This window comes from Polyodon spathula, chromosome 23 (genome assembly GCF_017654505.1).
Source record: "Polyodon spathula isolate WHYD16114869_AA chromosome 23, ASM1765450v1, whole genome shotgun sequence".
Taxonomy (NCBI): domain Eukaryota; kingdom Metazoa; phylum Chordata; class Actinopteri; order Acipenseriformes; family Polyodontidae; genus Polyodon; species Polyodon spathula.
Window position 1 is genome coordinate 643,919 of NC_054556.1, and position 24,409 is coordinate 668,327.

The 24,409-nt window shown below is 49.2% G+C and overlaps 1 protein-coding gene across 4 annotated transcripts in view; it reads right to left on the minus strand.

Moving 5' to 3' along the window:
* Positions 1-4,282: 4,282 nt before the first annotated feature.
* Positions 4,283-24,409, minus strand: part of LOC121298113 (twinfilin-2-like) — a 23,764-nt gene continuing 3,637 nt past the window's right edge. Inside the window, exons 2-11 of one of the 4 annotated variants that reach the window (XM_041224934.1) lie at positions 21,700-21,777; positions 18,601-18,779; positions 17,097-17,192; positions 16,520-16,624; positions 16,161-16,175; positions 15,028-15,045; positions 14,505-14,630; positions 13,827-13,977; positions 6,096-6,217; positions 4,283-4,611 (exon numbers count right to left, since the gene is read on the minus strand). In XM_041224934.1, coding sequence (XP_041080868.1) covers positions 4,444-4,611; positions 6,096-6,217; positions 13,827-13,977; positions 14,505-14,630; positions 15,028-15,045; positions 16,161-16,175; positions 16,520-16,624; positions 17,097-17,192; positions 18,601-18,779; positions 21,700-21,777 — 1,058 coding nt within the window. In that variant the 3' untranslated portion in view covers positions 4,283-4,443. The remainder of the gene's footprint in view (positions 4,612-6,095; positions 6,218-13,826; positions 13,978-14,504; positions 14,631-15,027; positions 15,046-16,160; positions 16,176-16,519; positions 16,625-17,096; positions 17,193-18,600; positions 18,780-21,699; positions 21,778-24,409) is intronic. The other 3 variants (XM_041224937.1, XM_041224935.1, XM_041224936.1) reach the window with 3 other exon arrangements.

Consider the following 24,409-nt stretch of genomic DNA (forward strand, 5'->3'; position numbering starts at 1 on the left):
CACTTACATAATATAGCATAGATTAAATATCTATTTATAGGGGAGAGAGGTCTCTCCATATATATATATATATATATTTTATAAATGATTATATATATATCTTATAGCCTATCGTAATATAAACACAGGATCACTTTCCTATCAAGTCTTTAATGGGGGTACGACATGACGGACGTAATTATTATAGGGGGAAGAGCGGGTCACCAGGTGAGTTATGTAGATCGAGCCAGAATAAGTAGGGAAATGTCTCTGCGCGCATGCAGGAGGATACATTAGATTAGCTTGGTTAATCATTCGGGTACCGAGTGTCACGTCAGAGAGTCTCTCAGCCTTAGTAACTGATTTTTCGCCTGTAGAAATGTCTTTGTACTCTCGTCCTGATAATGAATGATTAATAATATTCTTCTCAGCCTTAGTAACTAATAAGTTAGCCGTGCTCCATCACAGTGTCTCTCTCTACTTTCCTATCAAACTAATGGCTGGTTTCACAGACCCTGATGAGAAGACTAGTCTCGGAGCTCCTGGTGTTGGGTGAGGGAGTCCAGAATCAGTTCTGACTGGCTCTGTGAAAGCCAGCAGTGATACATTAGAGGAGACTCCTCTTCACACACACACACACACAGTGGTGAGGGCATGGAAGAGGGTCCCAGGGGTTCACTGAGATAAACAATGAGGGGCTGGACGAGCAATGCTGCACTAATGGCCTCCTCTTGTTCATCAGTTTTCTTCTGCTCTTCTCTGTAGAAACTCTGTCTTCATAGCAATTCTTTCCTGAATGCTTTTCTCAGCACAAACTAAGTCTGTTCTCTCCCAGCATGCTCTGGGACCCAAATTGCCTTGTGGCCCTGTTGAGGGGTCACATGCAGTTTGCAGTACGGAGTTTGCAGTTTGCAGTTTATAGTATGCAGTTTGCAGTATGCAGTTCTCAGTATGCAGTTTGCAGTATGCAGTTTATAGTATGCAGTTCTCAGTATGCAGTTTGCAGTATGCAGTTCTCAGTACGCAGTTTGCAGTATGCAGTTCTCAGTACGCAGTTTGCAGTATGCAGTTCTCAGTATGCAGTTTGCAGTATGCAGTATGCAGTTTGCAGTATGCAGTTCTCAGTATGCAGTTTGCAGTATGCAGTTTGCAGTATGCAGTTTGCAGTATGCAGTTCTCAGTATGCAGTTTGCAGTATGCAGTTTACAGTATGCAGTTTGCAGTATGCAGTTCTCAGTATGCAGTTTGCAGTATGCAGTTTATAGTATGCAGTTTGCAGTATGCAGTTCTCAGTACGCAGTATGCAGTTCTCAGTATGCAGTTTGCAGTATGCAGTTCTCAGTATGCAGTTTGCAGTATGCAGTTTACAGTATGCAGTTTGCAGTATGCAGTTTGCAGTATGCAGTATGCAGTTTGCAGTATGCAGTTCTCAGTATGCAGTTCTCAGTATGCAGTTTGCAGTATGCAGTTTATAGTATGCAGTTTGCAGTATGCAGTTCTCAGTATGCAGTTTGCAGTATGCAGTTCTCAGTATGCAGTTTGCAGTATGCAGTTTGCAGTATGCAGTTCTCAGTATGCAGTTTGCAGTATGCAGTTCTCAGTATGCAGTTTGCAGTATGCAGTTCTCAGTATGCAGTTTGCAGTATGCAGTTTATAGTATGCAGTTTGCAGTATGCAGTTCTCAGTATGCAGTTTGCAGTATGCAGTTTATAGTATGCAGTTCTCAGTATGCAGTTCTCAGTACGCAGTTTATAGTATGCAGTTTGCGGTATGCAGTTCTCAGTACGCAGTTTGCAGTATGCAGTTCTCAGTATGCAGTTTGCAGTATGCAGTTTATAGTATGCAGTTTGCAGTATGCAGTTCTCAGTACGCAGTTTGCAGTATGCAGTTCTCAGTATGCAGTTCTCAGTATGCAGTTCTCAGTATGCAGTTTGCAGTATGCAGTTCTCAGTATGCAGTTCTCAGTATGCAGTTTATAGTATGCAGTTTGTAGTATGCAGTTCTCAGTATGCAGTTTGCAGTATGCAGTTCTCAGTATGCAGTTTGCAGTTTCTAGTATGCAGTTCTCAGTATGCAGTTCTCAGTACGCAGTTTGCAGTATGCAGTTTGCAGTATGCAGTTCTCAGTATGCAGTTTGCAGTATGCAGTTCTCAGTATGCAGTTTCTAGTATGCAGTTTGCAGTTTCTAGTATGCAGTTCTCAGTATGCAGTTTGCAGTTCGCAGTATGCAGTTTGCAGTTTCAGTATGCAGTTCTCAGTATGCAGTTTGCAGTATGCAGTTCTCAGTATGCAGTTTGCAGTATGCAGTTTGCAGTTTGCAGTATGCAGTTTGCAGTATGCAGTTCTCAGTATGCAGTTCTCAGTATGCAGTTTGCAGTTTGCAGTTTCTCAGTATGCAGTTCTCAGTATGCAGTTCTCAGTATGCAGTTTGCAGTATGCAGTTTCAGTATGCAGTTCTCAGTATGCAGTTTGCAGTATGCAGTTTGCAGTTTGCAGTATGCAGTTCTCAGTATGCAGTTTGCAGTATGCAGTATTTCTAGTATGCAGTTCTCAGTATGCAGTTTGCAGTATGGAGTATGGAGTTTAGAGTATGGAGTTTGCAATATGCAGTTCTCAGTACGCAACATACATGGCGTTTAAGTGCTTAACAAACCATTACAGTAACAGTACTGCACGTGGTATTGGGGGAGGAACACAAGTCATGAACACAAATAACTTATCAGAAGACCACGTTATAAATCTTTACTTTTATAGTTTGTTAAACAGCGAGAAAAACAAAACAGCCGACACATGGATGTACAAAGTTATTACAACAGATTTGTTAGTTACTCCGCTAGCAGCCGATTGTGCATTCACCCCCTCCAAACAACCGACGTCCCGGGGGGGGCATCATGAAGACCTCGGCCCTCATCGGGGGGGGGGCATCACGAGACCTCGGCCCTCCTGGATCGGGGGGGTGGGGGGGGCATCATGAAGACCTCGGCCTCTCATCGGGGGGGGGGGGGGGGGGGGCATCATGAAGACCTCGGCCACCATCGGGGGGGGGGGGGCATCACGAAGACCTCGGCCCCTCATCGGAGGGGGGGGGGCATCATGAAGACCTCGGCCCTCATCGGGGGGGGGGGCATCACGAAGACCTCGGCCCTCATCGGGGGGGGGGGGGCATCATGAAGACCGTTTGGCCCTCATGGAGGGGGGGGGGGGGGGGCCTCACGAAGACCTCGAGCCCTCATCGGGGGGGGGGGGGGGCATCACGAAGACCTCGGGAGCATCGGGAGGGGGGGCGGGCGGGGCGTGGGGAGGGCCATCACGAAGATCACGAAGACCTCGGCCCTCATCGGGGGGGGCCCCCCTCTCACAAGGACCTCGGCCCTCATCGGGGGGGGGGGGGGGGGGGGGGGGGGGGAGGGCATCACACGAAGACCTCGGCCCTCATCGGGGGGGAGGGGTTCTCACAAGGACCTCGGCCCTCATCGGGGGGTTCGGGGGCAGGCATCCAGGCATCACAAGGACCTCGGCCCGGCTTCAAAGTGCCAAAAGTATGTTTATAAAAACACTATCAGAACTCATACACAGGGGTCAGCAGGGTATCCGGTCCAGCAAACCCCTAATGAATGATGGAGGGGATTGGATAACATGACGCCCCCCTTATCGGATAGACCAGAAAAGCAGGAGACACAGGCTGCGTGTGTGTGCATGGCATCAGACACACGCACACAGGGGGGGGGGTGAATGTATAGGTTGGTATACACGCACACACACACACACACATACACACGTGTTTATAAATATCTTTGCATGTATGAATAATTCAACTTATTCTTTATGGACTCAGATCCTCACAGGAATACCAAAAAATGATTACCATTTACTGGAAAAAAAAAAATAAAACACTTTGGAAACTACTCCAATGCTAACAATGTATTTTTAAAAGAACCTGACTTCATTCTGAAGTGTTGGAAACATCTACCAGGTATCTCAGTTACTGATGAGTGTGATGGTTCTTCATTGTGTGTGTGTGTGTGTGTGTGTGTGCGCGTGCGTGCGTAGTATTTAAATGATCAAAATGCACTGTGCATGTGACAGTGGTGAAATGTAAAAATGTATATAAAAACCTCTATCAGTTCATGGAAACCCACGGTACCAACCCAGCAAAAGAAACCCCAAACCCCAACACCCAACCAAACCCCCCAACCCCCAACCCCCAACCCCCAACCCCCAACCCTAACCCACCCCCCAACCCAGAATTCCTCACACCTGTGTCAGATACAGCAAAAAAAATGAAAAGAAAAATCAAAGAAAGTTGATGTCGGTAAGAAATGAAAAGAGGCGACAATGGATGACCGTTGCCCAGTCCCTGGAGGAGGGTGGAAGAGAAGAAGGAGAGGCCTGTGGGGGCTGTGTCATCTTTGTAAGGACGGTACGGGTGTAGAGTCCAGCTCCTGGAGCCTGGCAGCCTCTCCTCTAGCGGTCCTCTCCGTTCTCGCCAGCCCCCTTGATGATTCTCTTCATGCCCCTCTTGCCGGCCGGCCCCTTGGGCTTGGCGAAGGCCTGCTTGAAGGCCTGCTGCTTGGGGTGGACCTCCTCGTACAGCAAGTCTGCAGACAGCTCGTCCCCGTTATCAATCTCCAGCTGCAGGACAGAGGACAGAGGATCACAAACACAGCCCCTACACGGGGAGAACCTCCCATACCACAGGGAATCTCTGATCAATCTCCATCTGCAGGACAGAGGACCACAAACACAGCCCCTACACGGGGAGAACCTCCCATACCACAGGGAATCTCTGATCAATCTCCATCTGCAGGACAGAGGACCACAAACACAGCCCCTACACGGGGAGAACCTCCCATACCACAGGGAATCTCTTATCAATCTCCATCTGCAGGACAGAGGACAGAGGATCACAAACACAGCCCCTACAAGGGGAGAACCTCCCATACCACAGGGAATCTCTGATCAATCTCCATCTGCAGGACAGAGGACCACAAACACAGCCCCTACATGGGGAGAACCTCCCATACCACAGGGAATCTCTTATCAATCTCCATCTGCAGAGGACAGGATCACAAACACAGCCCCTACATGGGGAGAACCTCCCATACCACAGGGAATCTCTTATCAATCTCCATCTGCAGAGGCCAGGATCACAAACACAGCCCCTACACGGGGGGGAACCTCCCATACCACAGGGAATCTCTTATCAATCTCCATCTGCAGGACAGAGGACCACAAACACAGCCCCTACACGGGGAGAACCTCCCATGCCACAGGGAATCTCTTATCAATCTCCATCTGCAGGATAGAGGACAGAGGATCACAAACACAGCCCCTACACGGGGAGAACCTCCCATACCACAGGGAATCTCTTATCAATCTCCATCTGCAGGACAGAGGACCACAAACACAGCCCCTACACGGGGAGAACCTCCCATACCACAGGGAATCTCTTATCAATCTCCATCTGCAGGACAGAGGACCACAAACACAGCCCCTACACGGGGAGAACCTCCCATACCACAGGGAATCTCTGATCAATCTCCATCTGCAGGACAGAGGACAGAGGATCACAAACACAGCCCCTACATGGGGAGAACCTCCCATACCACAGGGAATCTCTTATCAATCTCCATCTACAGAGGACAGGATCACAAACACAGCTCCTACACGGGGAGAACCTCCCATGCCACAGGGAATCTCTTATCAATCTCCATCTGCAGAGGACAGGATCACAAACACAGCCCCTACACGGGGAGAACCTCCCATACCACAGGGAATCTCTTATCAATCTCCATCTGCAGAGGACAGGATCACAAACACAGCCCCTACACGGGGAGAACCTCCCATGCCACAGGGAATCTCTTATCAATCTCCATCTGCAGAGGACAGGATCACAAACACAGCCTATATCACAGGGAATCTCACTGTTCTTTATAGTGCTTACCTTATGCTTGACCATGCTTTCACTGTGCTTTACTTGCACTTTGCTGTGCTTTTACTACAGGACTCTCTCCCTGTGACAAGGGTGACTTTACTGAAGCAAGTTGAGAGCTGCCCAGATCCTGAATGACAGCTCTAGTGTGGTTGTAGCTTTCAGAATAATCTCACTCCATTACCTTCTTGGCGATCTCCAGCTGGAAGTCCTGCTCCACCTCGTCCAGCAGCCGGCTCTTGCAGCTGGAGTACAGCATCCGCTCCTTAATACTGCACTTGTACCCGGGCATGGAGTAGATAAACACTGCAGAGAGAGAGATTACAGAGGGGCATGGAGTAGATAAACACTGCAGAGAGAGAGATTACAGAGGGGCATGGAGTAGATAAACACTGCAGAGAGAGAGATTACAGAGGGGCATGGAGTAGATAAACACTGCAGAGAGAGAGAGAGACTACACAGGGGCATGGAGTAGATAAACACTGCAGAGAGAGAGAGAGAGATTACAGAGGGGCATGGAGTAGATAAACACTGCAGAGAGAGAGAAGGAGAGATTACAGAGGGGCATGGAGTAGATAAACACTGCAGAGAGAGAGAGAGAGATTACAGAGGGGCATGGAGTAGATAAACACTGCAGAGAGAGAGATTACAGAGGGGCATGGAGTAGATAAACACTGCATAGAGAGAGAGTACAGAGGGGCATGGAGTAGATAAACACTGCAGAGAGAGAGAGAGAGATTACAGAGGGGCATGGAGTAGATAAACACTGCAGAGAGAGAGATTACAGAGGGGCATGGAGTAGATAAACACTGCATAGAGAGAGACTACAGAGGGGCATGGAGTAGATAAACACTGCAGAGAGAGAGAGAGAGATTACAGAGGGGCATGGAGTAGATAAACACTGCAGAGAGAGAGAGAGAGATTACAGAGGGGCATGGAGTAGATAAACACTGCAGAGAGAGAGATTACAGAGGGGCATGGAGTAGATAAACACTGCAGAGAGAGAGAGAGAGATTACAGAGGGGCATGGAGTAGATAAACACTGCAGAGAGAGAGATTACAGAGGGGCATGGAGTAGATAAACACTGCAGAGAGAGAGATTACAGAGGGGCATGGAGTAGATAAACACTGCAGAGAGAGAGAGAGAGATTACAGAGGGGCATGGAGTAGATAAACACTGCAGAGAGAGAGAGAGATTACAGAGGGGCTGGGTGAGGTAACACTGCAGAGAGAGGGAGGAGAGAGAGAGATTACAGAGGGGCTGGGTGAGGTAACACTGCAGAGAGAGGGAGGAGAGAGAGAGATTACAGAGGGGCTGGGTGAGGTAACATTGCAGAGAGAGGGAGGAGAGAGAGATTACAGAGGGGCTGGCTGAGGTAACACTGCAGAAAGAGGGAGGAGAGAGAGATTACAGAGGGGCTGGGTGAGGTAACATTGCAGAGAGAGGGAGGAGAGAGAGAGATTACAGAGGGGCTGGCTGAGGTAACACTGCAGAAAGAGGGAGGAGAGAGAGAGATTACAGAGGGGCTGGGTGAGGTAACACTGCAGAGAGAGGGAGGAGAGAGAGAGATTACAGAGGGGCTGGGTGAGGTAACACTGCAGAAAGAGGGAGGAGAGAGAGATTACAGAGGGGCTGGGTGAGGTAACACTGCAGAGAGAGGGAGGAGAGAGAGATTACAGAGGGGCTGGGTGAGGTAACACTGCAGAGAGAGGGAGGAGAGAGAGAGATTACAGAGGGGCTGGGTGAGGTAACACTGCAGAAAGAGGGAGGAGAGAGAGATTACAGAGGGGCTGGGTGAGGTAACATTGCAGAGAGAGGGAGGAGAGAGAGAGATTACAGAGGGGCTGGGTGAGGTAACACTGCAGAGAGAGGGAGGAGAGAGAGAGATTACAGAGGGGCTGGCTGAGGTAACACTGCAGAGAGTTTGGTCTGGTCCATTCAAACATGTGCTTAATGTGTTAAACAGTTAATGTGCTTCTAGTCAGAGAGATGCAGATTCACAGACGAGAGAGAGAGATGCAGATTCACAGACGAGAGAGAGAGATGCAGATTCACAGACGAGAGAGAGAGATGCAGATTCACAGACGAGAGAGAGAGATGCAGATTCACAGACGAGAGAGAGAGATGCAGACACACAGACGAGAGAGAGAGATGCAGACACACAGACGAGAGAGAGAGATGCAGACACACAGACGAGAGAGAGAGATGCAGATTCACAGACGAGAGAGAGAGATGCAGATTCACAGACGAGAGAGAGAGATGCAGATTCACAGACGAGAGAGAGAGATGCAGACACACAGACGAGAGAGAGAGATGCAGATTCACAGACGAGAGAGAGAGATGCAGATTCACAGACGAGAGAGAGAGATGCAGATTCACAGACGAGAGAGAGAGATGCAGATTCACAGACGAGAGAGAGAGATGCAGATTCACAGACGAGAGAGAGAGATGCAGATTCACAGACGAGAGAGAGAGATGCAGATTCACAGACGAGAGAGAGAGATGCAGATTCACAGACGAGAGAGAGAGATGCAGACACACAGACGAGAGAGAGAGATGCAGATTCACAGACGAGAGAGAGAGATGCAGATTCACAGACGAGAGAGAGAGATGCAGATTCACAGACGAGAGAGAGAGATGCAGATTCACAGACGAGAGAGAGAGATGCAGATTCACAGACGAGAGAGAGAGATGCAGATTCACAGACGAGAGAGAGAGATGCAGATTCACAGACGAGAGAGAGAGATGCAGATTCACAGACGAGAGAGAGAGATGCAGATTCACAGACGAGAGAGAGAGATGCAGATTCACAGACGAGAGAGAGAGATGCAGATTCACAGACGAGAGAGAGAGATGCAGATTCACAGACGAGAGAGAGAGATGCAGACACACAGACGAGAGAGAGAGATGCAGACACACAGACGAGAGAGAGAGATGCAGATTCACAGACGAGAGAGAGAGATGCAGATTCACAGACGAGAGAGAGAGATGCAGATTCACAGACGAGAGAGAGAGATGCAGATTCACAGACGAGAGAGAGAGATGCAGATTCACAGACGAGAGAGAGAGATGCAGATTCACAGACGAGAGAGAGAGATGCAGATTCACAGACGAGAGAGAGAGATGCAGATTCACAGACGAGAGAGAGAGATGCAGATTCACAGACGAGAGAGAGAGATGCAGACACACAGACGAGAGAGAGAGATGCAGATTCACAGACGAGAGAGAGAGATGCAGACACACAGACGAGAGAGAGAGATGCAGACACACAGACGAGAGAGAGAGATGCAGATTCACAGACGAGAGAGAGAGATGCAGATTCACAGACGAGAGAGAGAGATGCAGACACACAGACGAGAGAGAGAGATGCAGACACACAGACGAGAGAGAGAGATGCAGACACACAGACGAGAGAGAGAGATGCAGATTCACAGACGAGAGAGAGAGATGCAGATTCACAGACGAGAGAGAGAGATGCAGATTCACAGACGAGAGAGAGAGATGCAGATTCACAGACGAGAGAGAGAGATGCAGATTCACAGACGAGAGAGAGAGATGCAGATTCACAGACGAGAGAGAGAGATGCAGACACACAGACGAGAGAGAGAGATGCAGATTCACAGACGAGAGAGAGAGATGCAGATTCACAGACGAGAGAGAGAGATGCAGACACACAGACGAGAGAGAGAGATGCAGACACACAGACGAGAGAGAGAGATGCAGACACACAGACGAGAGAGAGAGATGCAGACACACAGACGAGAGAGAGAGATGCAGATTCACAGACGAGAGAGAGAGATGCAGATTCACAGACGAGAGAGAGAGATGCAGATTCACAGACGAGAGAGAGAGATGCAGACACACAGACGAGAGAGAGAGATGCAGATTCACAGACGAGAGAGAGAGATGCAGATTCACAGACGAGAGAGAGAGATGCAGACACACAGACGAGAGAGAGAGATGCAGATTCACAGACGAGAGAGAGAGATGCAGATTCACAGACGAGAGAGAGAGATGCAGATTCACAGACGAGAGAGAGAGATGCAGATTCACAGACGAGAGAGAGAGATGCAGACACACAGACGAGAGAGAGAGATGCAGACACACAGACGAGAGAGAGAGATGCAGATTCACAGACGAGAGAGAGAGATGCAGATTCACAGACGAGAGAGAGAGATGCAGATTCACAGACGAGAGAGAGAGATGCAGATTCACAGACGAGAGAGAGAGATGCAGATTCACAGACGAGAGAGAGAGATGCAGATTCACAGACGAGAGAGAGAGATGCAGACACACAGACGAGAGAGAGAGATGCAGACACACAGACGAGAGAGAGAGATGCAGACACACAGACGAGAGAGAGAGATGCAGACACACAGACGAGAGAGAGAGATGCAGACACACAGACGAGAGAGAGAGATGCAGACACACAGACGAGAGAGAGAGATGCAGACACACAGACGAGAGAGAGAGATGCAGACACACAGACGAGAGAGAGAGAGATGCAGACACACAGACGAGAGAGAGAGATGCAGACACACAGACGAGAGAGAGAGATGCAGATTCACAGACGAGAGAGAGAGATGCAGATTCACAGACGAGAGAGAGAGATGCAGATTCACAGACGAGAGAGAGAGATGCAGATTCACAGACGAGAGAGAGAGATGCAGATTCACAGACGAGAGAGAGAGATGCAGATTCACAGACGAGAGAGAGAGATGCAGATTCACAGACGAGAGAGAGAGATGCAGATTCACAGACGAGAGAGAGAGATGCAGATTCACAGACGAGAGAGAGAGATGCAGATTCACAGACGAGAGAGAGAGATGCAGATTCACAGACGAGAGAGAGAGATGCAGATTCACAGACGAGAGAGAGAGATGCAGATTCACAGACGAGAGAGAGAGATGCAGATTCACAGACGAGAGAGAGAGATGCAGATTCACAGACGAGAGAGAGAGATGCAGACACACAGACGAGAGAGAGAGATGCAGATTCACAGACGAGAGAGAGAGATGCAGACACACAGACGAGAGAGAGAGATGCAGACACACAGACGAGAGAGAGAGATGCAGACACACAGACGAGAGAGAGAGAGATGCAGACACACAGACGAGAGAGAGAGATGCAGACACACAGACGAGAGAGAGAGATGCAGACACACAGACGAGAGAGAGAGATGCAGACACACAGACGAGAGAGAGAGATGCAGACACACAGACGAGAGAGAGAGATGCAGACACACAGACGAGAGAGAGAGATGCAGACACACAGACGAGAGAGAGAGATGCAGACACACAGACGAGAGAGAGAGATGCAGACACACAGACGAGAGAGAGAGATGCAGACACACAGACGAGAGAGAGAGATGCAGACACACAGACGAGAGAGAGAGATGCAGACACACAGACGAGAGAGAGAGATGCAGATTCACAGACGAGAGAGAGAGATGCAGATTCACAGACGAGAGAGAGAGATGCAGATTCACAGACGAGAGAGAGAGATGCAGACACACAGACGAGAGAGAGAGATGCAGATTCACAGACGAGAGAGAGAGATGCAGATTCACAGACGAGAGAGAGAGATGCAGACACACAGACGAGAGAGAGAGATGCAGACACACAGACGAGAGAGAGAGATGCAGATTCACAGACGAGAGAGAGAGATGCAGATTCACAGACGAGAGAGAGAGATGCAGATTCACAGACGAGAGAGAGAGATGCAGATTCACAGACGAGAGAGAGAGATGCAGATTCACAGACGAGAGAGAGAGATGCAGATTCACAGACGAGAGAGAGAGATGCAGACACACAGACGAGAGAGAGAGATGCAGATTCACAGACGAGAGAGAGAGATGCAGATTCACAGACGAGAGAGAGAGATGCAGATTCACAGACGAGAGAGAGAGATGCAGACACACAGACGAGAGAGAGAGATGCAGACACACAGACGAGAGAGAGAGATGCAGATACACAGACGAGAGAGAGAGATGCAGATTCACAGACGAGAGAGAGAGATGCAGATTCACAGACGAGAGAGAGAGATGCAGACACACAGACGAGAGAGAGAGATGCAGATTCACAGACGAGAGAGAGAGATGCAGATTCACAGACGAGAGAGAGAGATGCAGATTCACAGACGAGAGAGAGAGATGCAGACACACAGACGAGAGAGAGAGATGCAGATTCACAGACGAGAGAGAGAGATGCAGATTCACAGACGAGAGAGAGAGATGCAGATTCACAGACGAGAGAGAGAGATGCAGACACACAGACGAGAGACAGAGCAATGCAGACACACAGACGAGAGAGAGAGATGCAGACACACAGACGAGAGAGAGAGATGCAGACACACAGACGAGAGAGAGAGATGCAGATTCACAGACGAGAGAGAGAGATGCAGACACACAGACGAGAGAGAGAGATGCAGATTCACAGACGAGAGAGAGAGATGCAGATTCACAGACGAGAGAGAGAGATGCAGACACACAGACGAGAGAGAGAGATGCAGATTCACAGACGAGAGAGAGAGATGCAGATTCACAGACGAGAGAGAGAGATGCAGACACACAGACGAGAGAGAGAGATGCAGACACACAGACGAGAGAGAGAGATGCAGATTCACAGACGAGAGAGAGAGATGCAGATTCACAGACGAGAGAGAGAGATGCAGATTCACAGACGAGAGAGAGAGATGCAGATTCACAGACGAGAGAGAGAGATGCAGATTCACAGACGAGAGAGAGAGATGCAGACACACAGACGAGAGAGAGAGATGCAGACACACAGACGAGAGAGAGAGATGCAGACACACAGACGAGAGAGAGAGATGCAGACACACAGACGAGAGAGAGATGCAGACACACAGACGAGAGAGAGAGATGCAGACACACAGACGAGAGAGAGAGATGCAGACACACAGACGAGAGAGAGAGATGCAGACACACAGACGAGAGAGAGAGATGCAGACACACAGACGAGAGAGAGAGATGCAGATTCACAGACGAGAGAGAGAGATGCAGACACACAGACGAGAGAGAGAGATGCAGACACACAGACGAGAGAGAGAGATGCAGACACACAGACGAGAGAGAGAGATGCAGACACACAGACGAGAGAGAGAGATGCAGACACACAGACGAGAGAGAGAGATGCAGACACACAGACGAGAGAGAGAGATGCAGACACACAGACGAGAGAGAGAGATGCAGACACACAGACGAGAGAGAGAGATGCAGACACACAGACGAGAGAGAGAGATGCAGACACACAGACGAGAGAGAGAGATGCAGACACACAGACGAGAGAGAGAGATGCAGACACACAGACGAGAGAGAGAGATGCAGACACACAGACGAGAGAGAGAGATGCAGACACACAGACGAGAGACAGAGAATGCAGACACACAGACGAGAGAGAGAGATGCAGATTCACAGACGAGAGAGAGAGATGCAGACACACAGACGAGAGAGAGAGATGCAGACACACAGACGAGAGAGAGAGATGCAGACACACAGACGAGAGAGAGAGATGCAGACACACAGACGAGAGACAGAGCAATGCAGACACACAGACGAGAGAGAGAGATGCAGACACACAGACGAGAGAGAGAGATGCAGACACACAGACGAGAGAGAGAGATGCAGACACACAGACGAGAGAGAGAGATGCAGATTCACAGACGAGAGAGAGAGATGCAGACACACAGACGAGAGAGAGAGATGCAGACACACAGACGAGAGAGAGAGATGCAGACACACAGACGAGAGAGAGAGATGCAGACTCACAGACGAGAGAGAGAGATGCAGATTCACAGACGAGAGAGAGAGATGCAGACACACAGACGAGAGAGAGAGATGCAGACACACAGACGAGAGACAGAGCAATGCAGACAGACACTGGCTCGGTCTCTTACCCACAGACTCCAGGTAGTCTCCCTCATGGCTGTGCTTGTACAGGAAGAAGTGGTATCTAGGCGTGTCAGTGGGGATGCGGCGTGGCAGCTCCCCCAGCTCCGTGGCCTTGGTGTGCACCAGCTCCACCGTCTCACGCTCGATATCCAGCTTCTGAGGAGCGAAGACACGGGTCAGAGCTGCCCGTGGCACGGCACCCTCGCTGGCTTTACATCAGACTGCTTACAAATTCACCCTGAGTACCAAGGGCTCTTACTGATTCCATAGGAAAAGTAATGCAGTAACACGTCAGGGTCTGGAACCGGGTCAGGGTCAGCGTCCGGGTCAACAGAGCTCACTGTAGTTCTTGAATATTATTACTATTGAATATGAATATTACTAGTGTTGAATGAGGAATACGTGTGTTTTGCAGTTGGCATGAATACATGCCTGTCCCCTGTCTCTCTATACAATCAGGAGCGTCCCACGTGCTGTGAGATTAGTGCATCGTTACACCACTACTGTGAGCTGCTCTTTCACGCCTGGAACACACTGAACCACAAGCTCAATCAGGATCTGTCACATTTCAGAGGGTTTAACTGTGAAGCGCCCTGCGATGCCTTGGCATGAGGCGCACTCTATAAAAGAGTAAATGTGCAGACCAGCGCCCCCTGGCTGCAGCGAGGGAGAGAGCCCCTTACCAGCTGGATGTAGTTGATGTTCCTCTGCTTGAGCAGCAGGATGGCTCGCTGAGCTTCCTCCTGGAGGGGGAAGGCCAGGCCCTGCAGAGTCTGGTGTTTACTCTCCACGCTGATCTCCGTCTTCACCTGCAGGGGGAGACAAAGGGGCTACTCTCAGAAACCATGTAACGGACAAATGCTCAGATACCTATCCAATGCACACACACGCACACACACTTACAGACACAGAGAGACACTCACACAGAGACACACACATATACAGATGTGCACACAGACACACACACACACAGATAGATATAGATAGATAGACAGACAGATAGAAATTGCAAGTTATTTTAGGTCCACTTCGATAATATAAATAACGTCTTGCCCACAGGGAACATTTCAGGACTGCTGTTAAATAAACCAGACAGGTCCTGAACTTCAAAATTTTACTCCGTCAAAAACAACAAGACAAAGATGTGGAGCTCACAGGACAGGGAAAGGCCACACCCCAAAAGGGCACCCAACCACACAAACCTACCACTATGCGCTTCGAGTTCTGGAGGGAAAGGCAAGGGAAACAAGAAAAGAGAGACTAATCCATTGGTTGGTAAATCAGCAGGGCCTCCCTGACCTCACGCCCACATTTCTGGGTCTAAGTTAAGAACAGGAGAGCCACCGCAATTGTTTTCAAGACACTTCAACAGGAACAAAATGAAAACCAAAAAACAAATCGCAAATTAAAAAGGCAAACCCTGGAACCAAAGCCAGGCAGACACTGTTTTGCACCTTCCTTCCGCTGAGGAAGGCACCAACGCTTTTCTGTTTGACTAACGTTCCTAACAGACCAGCAGTAATCCAGACTCGTGAAGACAGCTGTATGCAAGCGTTACCTTTGAAAAGAACACATTCATAAGCAGTTCAACCTAGGCATCACAAAACAGAGACATGGGAGGAGTTCAGGACTGGGTCCGTACAACACGGGACACAGCAGGTGGTTCTGGGACACTAAGCCACGCCGACTGAACTACAACCCCCAGAATGCACCACAGGCAGTGTGCAGCAAACTCAGAAGACCCCCTGGGAACCCGTGGACAGGCATGTTAACTGGAGGACGTCGAGGTGAACACATATTGAAAGATCATCAAGTGCCATGTAGCTGCGACAGCCTCTTCTGGCTTTTGATTGAAATCATCATAAAACTGTTTCGGTAAAGGTACAAAATTTAGAATGGTGAGAATGGATAATGGAGTTCCAGGTTCCCCTCGTCCACTGAAACGCTGTCTGTGACAGGCCCTCAGGACGAGAGTCCCTGTCCACAGGATGCAGAAACTGGGAAAGACAGCAAACAGCAGAGCTGCACAAACCAACTGCTGCTCGTTTAGTGAGCTGGAGCTCTCCTCCACAGCGAGCTGCAGATCAAACCCAGCTGAGATCCAATAACCAAGGGGTCGGTTTGTGCAGCAGGGATGGAAAGAAGACTCCCACTGCATAGCAGCTTGATCCATTCCTGGTTTCACTAGGAGTTTAATGAGACACACCTGAGCTTGTTACCTAGACACTGGGGCTAATCAAGCCTGTATTAAAACCTGGACTGGGTGACACTGTTATGTTACAGGAGTCTCATTTCCACCCATGAACAGTCACCCAAAACTGCAAAGCTGCAGCACTTACCTGCACCACCCTGTCCTGAAAGAAACAGGAGAAGCAGACAAGAGGGGTTAACTAGAGCGGGCCATCGCGGAACCATTACAACACACACACACACACGCACGCATGCACACCAATAACACACAAACCCCCAGACTTCTAGTCAAAAAGTCACAGGAACATTTGTGCTCAACGCTGCAGCTCTGTTTTTTTCAGCTAGTTTAATCACTCAGCTGCCAGATTGAAGAATTCCTCATGCTGCACCACACATGATCTCAACCAGAAGCCCCACAGCCCTGGTCGATTCCAACAGGAAGGAATGCCCTCCTCCGAACCCCTCCCTCCCTTCCTACTGGCTGCTGCATGTCACGCCCCCTGCCTACCTCGTTGATTTTGATTTGCTGCAGCTCCTGCTCGGCAGCGGTGAGGGGAGCAGGGGCAGAGCAGGAGGAGACGTGCCGCTGGTACCCCAGGAACGAGACGTCTTCCTGGGAGAGGGAGAGAGAATAAACCAGGCGAGTCAGGTACACACCACCTTCCAACAAGCGATGAAAGGGTGTGCCCGCTTTATAATCCAGAACGACCGGGCAGCTGGGGATTCACGGCTATGGTGGCTGCCAAGACTGTCAATATAGCGATGTACAGAAACCAGGGATGGAAATAAGAGTCCCATTGCAAAGCAGTTTGATCCACTCCTGGCTTTATAAGACACACCTGAGCTTCTTACCTATTCACACTGTGGCTAATCAAGCACATACTAAAGCCTGGGGTGAAACTGCAATGCAACAGGAGCCTCATTTCCCCCCCTGGAATCTCTTCACAATGCACAGGCTCTTCAAAGTCCTTTTATGAACGCGTTGATGAGCAGTTACCATGCTAAATCTGAAAATGTGTGTGACTTCCGTACGCCAGAGCTTGCGTTACAGCCCTGTCCCTCTGTCCCGTGCTCTGTCCTCGTACCTGGAGCGTTCCGAAGATCTCGTCCTTGACATGTCCCCCTCCAAACTCCTTTTTCACGGTTGCTCTGGTGGCTGCGTACAGCATCTTCTGCCTCACCTGCACAGAGAAGCGATGCAAGTCAATGCAGTGTGTGCACCCTTATAGAAGTTTACCACACTATTTTCGCATTGTCATTTTGCAGTTGTCCCCTGTGCAATGGGTTTCCCATGGTTATACTATGCATTTCCCATAGCTTACCATGTTTGAATATGCCCCTCTATGGGCTTTACAATGCTTGCCTATTTATACCACACCTCTATGTGCTTTACAATGCTTCCCTATGCTTTATCACACCTCTCTGTGCTTTACAATGCTTTCCCATGCTTTACCAGACCTCTCTGTGCTTTACAATGCTTCCCTATGCTTTACCACATCTCTCTGTGCTTTACAATGCTTCCCTATGCTTTACCACACCATCTCTGTGCTTTACAATGCTTGGCTATGCTTTACCATGCATTCACTGTGCTTTACAATGCTTTACCATGCATTCACTGTGCTTTACAATGCTTTACCATGCATTCACTGTGCTATGCTTTCACTATGCCACACTTTCAGGGCAGGGTGTCTCTTATGGTGCAGATCAGACACTGGGGGGCGTGTTGTCAAACCATTTCCTCCATTCTTTAATTAGTTTCTATGTTTATTTTTATTTTAAATTAGATGAAATCATGTCAATGTTACAAAATGAAAAACAAGCACCCTAAAAAACAGAAATATTGTTTACAATTACTTTTTCTTTGAACCCAGAGTTTGGGAGTTCAGACTGGCTGTGAACAGTTCACTGCAGACTGCGTCCCGGGGATTGCGAGACTGGCTTTCAGGTTACACAACACAGAAGCTCACTTCTTTAATACATGACCTCAGCCATTCCAAAGTGTGCATTCAGATATGAGCCCGGCTGCTTTCTGACTATTAATATCAATCCCTGCAATGCAAAGCTAGTTTGAGACACTAACAGTCTGTTGCAATGAACTGTTTACCTGGTGCTGGAAAACACTGTCCTCTCTGACTAGCGTGTGACTGTCCTCTCTCTCCGACTAGCGTGTGACTGTCCTCTCTCAGAAGAGAATGCGATGTGCTGCCATGACTCATCAAGCCGCTATGGAATAGGAGTCTTATTTCCATGCCTGTCATGCCTTTCTTTATCTCACTCTGCCACGCTGCTGCTCCTGGTTCACGTCTCCCTGAGGGCTGCATCCTGTGCTGCGCAATCAGGCTGGTGTGTCTAGGACAGGGCTCCTCCTCCGAGAGCATGCAAACACACAGACACACTGGCTGGACATCATGAAGAACCCGTACCCAATCCCGTGGCTGGGTTACTGCCATGATCACAGACCCGACGAGTCATGCACTCCGCAAGGTGCAGGAGGGATGTTAATCCACTGTGACCTCAGATCTGTAACCCAGACCAACAGGACCGTCCTGACGACTGTGACCTCAGATCTGTAACCCGAACAGGACGTACCGGTGAGTGGTCAGGTGACCAGGAAATGAAGAGCCACTCGTAGCCCTGTGCGTTCTGGGAGTCGAGTCGGTACAGGATGTAGCAGGGCTCATCTTCCTCGAGGAGGGGAAGCAGGAAGCGGTCGTAGTCCTGGTCCCAGCTCTGTGACGGCTCTTTGTACGCGCCAAGCACCAGCTGCTCTGAAACACAAAACACACAGCTACCCACCGTGAGTGAAAAACAAAACACACATCGACCCACCATGAGTGAAAAACAAAACACACAGCGACCCGCCATGAGTGAAAAACAAAACACACAGCGACCCGCCATGAGTGAAAAACAAAACACACAGCGACCCGCCATGAGTGAAAAACAAAACACACAGCGACCCGCCATGAGTGAAAAACAAAACACACGGCGACCCACCGTAAGTGAAAAACAAAACACAGCGACCCGCCATGAGTGAAAAACAAAAACACACAGTGACCCGCCATCAGTGAAAAACAAAACACAAAGTGACCCGCCATCAGTGAAAAACAAAACACACAGCGCCCGGCTGTATGAGGTTTCTGTCCCTCCTGTCAGGTTCCTGTTACGGAGCTCTTGCATTTCATCCCTCTCCGATTCCTGGTTAATTATTGATCAGTGGACAATTCATTGATATGCCTGTCCTTCAGTCCCATTACTGTAATCAGCATCTCAGCAATGCATCAGCAGACACGTCCAGTACTGCTTTCATTAACTCAGAGCGGCGTCTTGTTCCAGTGCTGTCTCACTTCCTCTCTCTGAGGTTTAACAGTACGAGGCAGACGCGCTTCACACAAAGAGGTCAGCCGCTGCTCTTCTGAGGCAGAGGAAATTCATTTCTTCTTTCGGTTTCCTCCTTCAAGTTGAGAAAGACTACAGCGCTCAGGAATCACTGGTATGGATGTGTTTTGTAACTTGTGATAGCAGTCTGGGAGACTCCGCTCAGGGTTCCCATTAAGAAATGTGTTACCAGTGCATTGTGATGCTTTCTTCACATGATCTATCGCATGGTAAGAGAGATGTACGTCGCTTGTACTGACACAAGACCGCAAGCACAGCCACAGCTCCGACTCCCCCATCTCATTACATTGCGCTCATTAAATGAACATGCTGTCTCATTCTGCATGGGTCAGTAACAGCAGCCCATCGCGTGTATTTGTGATACACACGGTACTGGGACCCGCGTATTGCAATATGTATCGTGGTGTGGAATCAGTGTATCGATCCATCCCTCTGATGAACAGCAGCAAGCCCCCCTCCCTCCCTGAGAGGGATCCATGGTTTGCACTGATCCCAGGGGGTTTCCCTGAGGACCTGCAGAGCACAGTGTCTGCCTCTCACTGTTCAGCAACGCCTGTGCTATTCTGAGCAGAGCACATTCCAGCAGGGTCTGCACATACTTTCCATTGGCCTGTGAGGAGATCAGCCCGACCCCTTGAGCTGCTCACACACGTGGCACCACAGAGACAAAACAACGCAGGTGTGAGGGGGTCAAGCAGCATGAGCAGCCACGGCTCAGCCTGGATATACATCATGCATGCATGTGAAGCAATACCTCCTGCACATCAGCACAAAAACATTACAGCTTCAACAGTAACAGAACAGAGGAGGCTGGGTATGAAAAGGACTTGGGGGGGTCGTAGTGGATGAATCTCGTAAGCCAACTAGACAGAGCGGAGAAGCTAGAAAAAAAGCAAATAGAATGTTAGGCTATACAGCCAAAACAGCTGAATTCAAATCAGAGAAGTTATATTAAAATGATACAATGCACTGGTACCACCACGCCTAGAATACTGTGTCCAGTTCTGGATTCCACATCATAAGACATCGAGGCATTGGAGAGAGTACAGAGGACAGCAACACGACTCATTCCAGGATTGAAGGGCATGTCATACGAAGATAGACTGAAAGAGCTGAATCTGTACAGCCTAGAGAGGAGAGCCAGAGGTGACCCCACAGAGGAACAGGCTGCCAGACAGAGTTGTTGAAGCAGAGTCAGATCCTTCCAGAATAGACTGGCTGTCATGAACAATACTGTATAACCCTCTCTGGTGACCATAATAAGACCTTTAGCGAGCCCCCAGGAGGAAGGGCGGTCCGCTAATCCACGGATTCCCAGAGGTTTCATATCCTTTACTAACCTGGTTAGGGGTTTGTTTTTTCTCTCCTGAGTGCTAACGGACCGCGCTTGCATGAAGTGAGCGAGCACAGGCGAGCTGAACGGCCTTTCCTCGTTGTACAATTTCTTATACTGTTATGAACCATCCCCAGTGCTGTTGGTTAACTATGAACACTCACATGAAACAGAGCGTCTTAGTGCCACGCAAACTCTACTCAAAACATCTTGTTCTTTTGATCTTTCATTGAAAGATGCACACACCTATAAAACCTGAAAGAGGTACCGATAGAAATGTGATGCTGTGACTGTTTCTCATCACTGAAATACACACACGATGTGATCTAAATCTCTCATTGAAATACACTGTCCCGTCTGTTCTGAGATCCTGACATGAAGGATGATCGCTCAATCCCTCCCTGCCTCCCCTGACAGCACAGTGGACTCGCCATCCTCCCTGAGCCGCACTGATCCTGACATGATCCAGGATGATCGCTCAATCCCTCCCTGCCTCCCCTGACAGCACAGTGGACTCGCCATCCTCCCTGAGCCGCACTGATCCTGACATGATCCAGGATGATCGCTCAATCCCTCCCTGCCTCCCCTGACAGCACAGTGGACTCGCCATCCTCCCTGAGCCGCACTGATCCTGACATGATCCAGGATGATCGCTCAATCCCTCCCTGCCTCCCCTGACAGCACAGTGGACTCACCATCCTCCCTGAGCCGCACTGATCCTGACATGATCCAGGATGATCGCTCAATCCCTCCCTGCCTCCCCTGACAGCACAGTGGACTCGCCATCCTCCCTGAGCCGCACTGGTCCTGACATGATCCAGGATGATCGCTCAATCCCTCCCTGCCTCCCCTGACAGCACAGTGGACTCGCCATCCTCCCTGAGCCGCACTGGTCCTGACATGATCCAGGATGATCGCTCAATCCCTCCCTGCCTCCCCTGACAGCACAGTGGACTCACCATCCTCGATGAGCACCTTGATGAGCCGCACTGACCCGTTCCGCGCCTTGAAGAGAAACTCCTTGAGCTCCGGGGTAGCTAGAAGAACCAGAAACATGTTGGTGAGATCCTGGGAGCGCCAACAAAAAACAAACAAAAAAAACAAGACTCTTAAAAGAAGATAGATCCTTTTGTTAGCTCGAAGACAGCGACGCTTCCAATCAAGGGTAGAAAACACTATATAAACATGTACAGAAGAGTGGAAACTAAAGCAGTGACTCTTCTCAGCTGTGTTATTCCTACTCTGCTGTGGAGTTCTGACACTGAGCTAAGCAACTGCCAGTGAAAACCGCTCCACTTATTAAATAAGGCAGCAGCTTGTGATCCTGGGCTGAGAACCTGATCCTCACAGCCAGTGATTACACAGCTGCCCAAATATAGCACAGCCGCTGAGGGCTGGACTCGGGTGACAGGATGAAATATAGAAGCACATCGAGCCACAGCCTTCCGGTTAACCCTTGAACAGGGGTGGAAATAAGACTCCCACGGCACAGCAGTTTGATCCATTCCAGATTTTAACACAGGGATGACAATAAGACTCCCACGGCACAGCAGTTTGATCCAGTCCTGGTTTTAATACAGGGATGACAATAAGACTCCCACTGCAAAGCAGTTTGATCCAGTCCTGGTTTTAATACAGGGATGACAATAAGACTCCCACTGCAAAGCAGTTTGATCCAGTCCTGGTTTTAATACTGGGATGACAATAAGACTCCCACTGCACAGCAGTTTGATCCAGTCCTGGTTTTAATACAGGGATGACAATAATACTCCCACTGCACAGCAGTTTGATCCAGTCCTGGTTTTAATACAGGGATGACAATAAGACTCCCACTGCACAGCAGTTTGATCCAGTCCTGGTTTTAATACAGGGATGACAATAAGACTCCCACTGCACAGCAGTTTGATCCAGTCCTGGTTTTAATACAGGGATGACAATAAGACTCCCACTGCACAGCAGTTTGATCCAGTCCTGGTTTTAATACAGGGATGACAATAAGACTCCCACTGCACAGCAGTTTGATCCAGTCCTGGTTTTAATACAGGGATGACAATAAGACTCCCACTGCACAGCAGTTTGATCCATTCCTGGTTTTAAATAAGACTCCCACAGCACAGCAGTTTGCACTGTACTATACTCGCCTGACCTCAGAACCTTGTTACTGGATTCACAGCTGATTGCAGATATAAACTGCTGTAATCCTAACTTCTTGCATCTTATTCCATATTGTATTTGTAGTAGAATTATTACCACTAATTGTAAACTACACTGCACTTAAATAGAAGTTTGTACATCAAATGTGTTTCTAAGTGAATGTACGTATTTATGTATTTATGGTTAAATACAGCTCAGGTTTAGCAGAGCTAAAGGTTTGCAGCTTCACAACTCCTGGGTGAGACCAAAATAAATAAATCAAAATAAAAACAAACCCAAGTTAGTGTATTGATTTTCATGGTGTACAGTTTCAGTCTCCTGGTGCTCCACAGACTGAGTGCAGCGACACAGTCTCACTAATGCGCAGCACTCCACCTACAAGCGTGCACAGCAAAGCCACGTCAAACCCCAAGAAACAGCTGCACCACATCCTCTGCAGGCTGGCTGGATCCTGCAAGCTCCTGTCCCTCCCTTTGAGATTGCACTGGTACAAGTGGGGCTTTTACACAGCTTTCGCAGGTTGTAGCAGAGTGGATATGCAGTGTGATACGCAGGTCATTTTCACACAGCAGCGCAGGGTGTAGCAGAGTGGATATGCAGTGTGATACGCAGGTCATTTTCACACAGCAGCGCAGGGTGTAGCAGAGTGGATATGCAGTGTGATACGCAGGTCATTTTCACACAGCAGCGCAGGGTGTAGCAGAGTGGATATGCAGTGTGACACGCAGGTCATTTTCACACAGCAGCGCAGGGTGTAGCAGAGTGGATATGCAGTGTGATACGCAGGTCATTTTCACACAGCAGCGCAGGGTGTAGCAGAGTGGATATGCAGTGTGATACGCAGGTCATTTTCACACAGCAGCGCAGGGTGTAGCAGAGTGGATATGCAGTGTGATACGCAGGTCATTTTCACACAGCAGCGCAGGGTGTAGCAGAGTGGATATGCAGTGTGATACGCAGGTCATTTTCACACAGCAGCGCAGGGTGTAGCAGAGTGGATATGCAGTGTGATACGCAGGTCATTTTCACACAGCAGCGCAGGGTGTAGCAGAGTGGATATGCAGTGTGATACGCAGGTCATTTTCACACAGCAGCGCAGGGTGTAGCAGAGTGGATATGCAGTGTGATACGCAGGTCATTTTCACACAGCAGCGCAGGGTGTAGCAGAGTGGATATGCAGTGTGATACGCAGGTCATTTTCACACAGCAGCGCAGGGTGTAGCAGAGTGGATATGCAGTGTGATACGCAGGTCATTTTCACACAGCAGCGCAGGGTGTAGCAGAGTGGATATGCAGTGTGATACGCAGGTCATTTTCACACAGCAGCGCAGGGTGTAGCAGAGTGGATATGCAGTGTGATACGCAGGTCATTTTCACACAGCAGCGCAGGGTGTAGCAGAGTGGATATGCAGTGTGATACGCAGGTCATTTTCACACAGCAGCGCAGGGTGTAGCAGAGTGGATATGCAGTGTGATACGCAGGTCATTTTCACACAGCAGCGCAGGGTGTAGCAG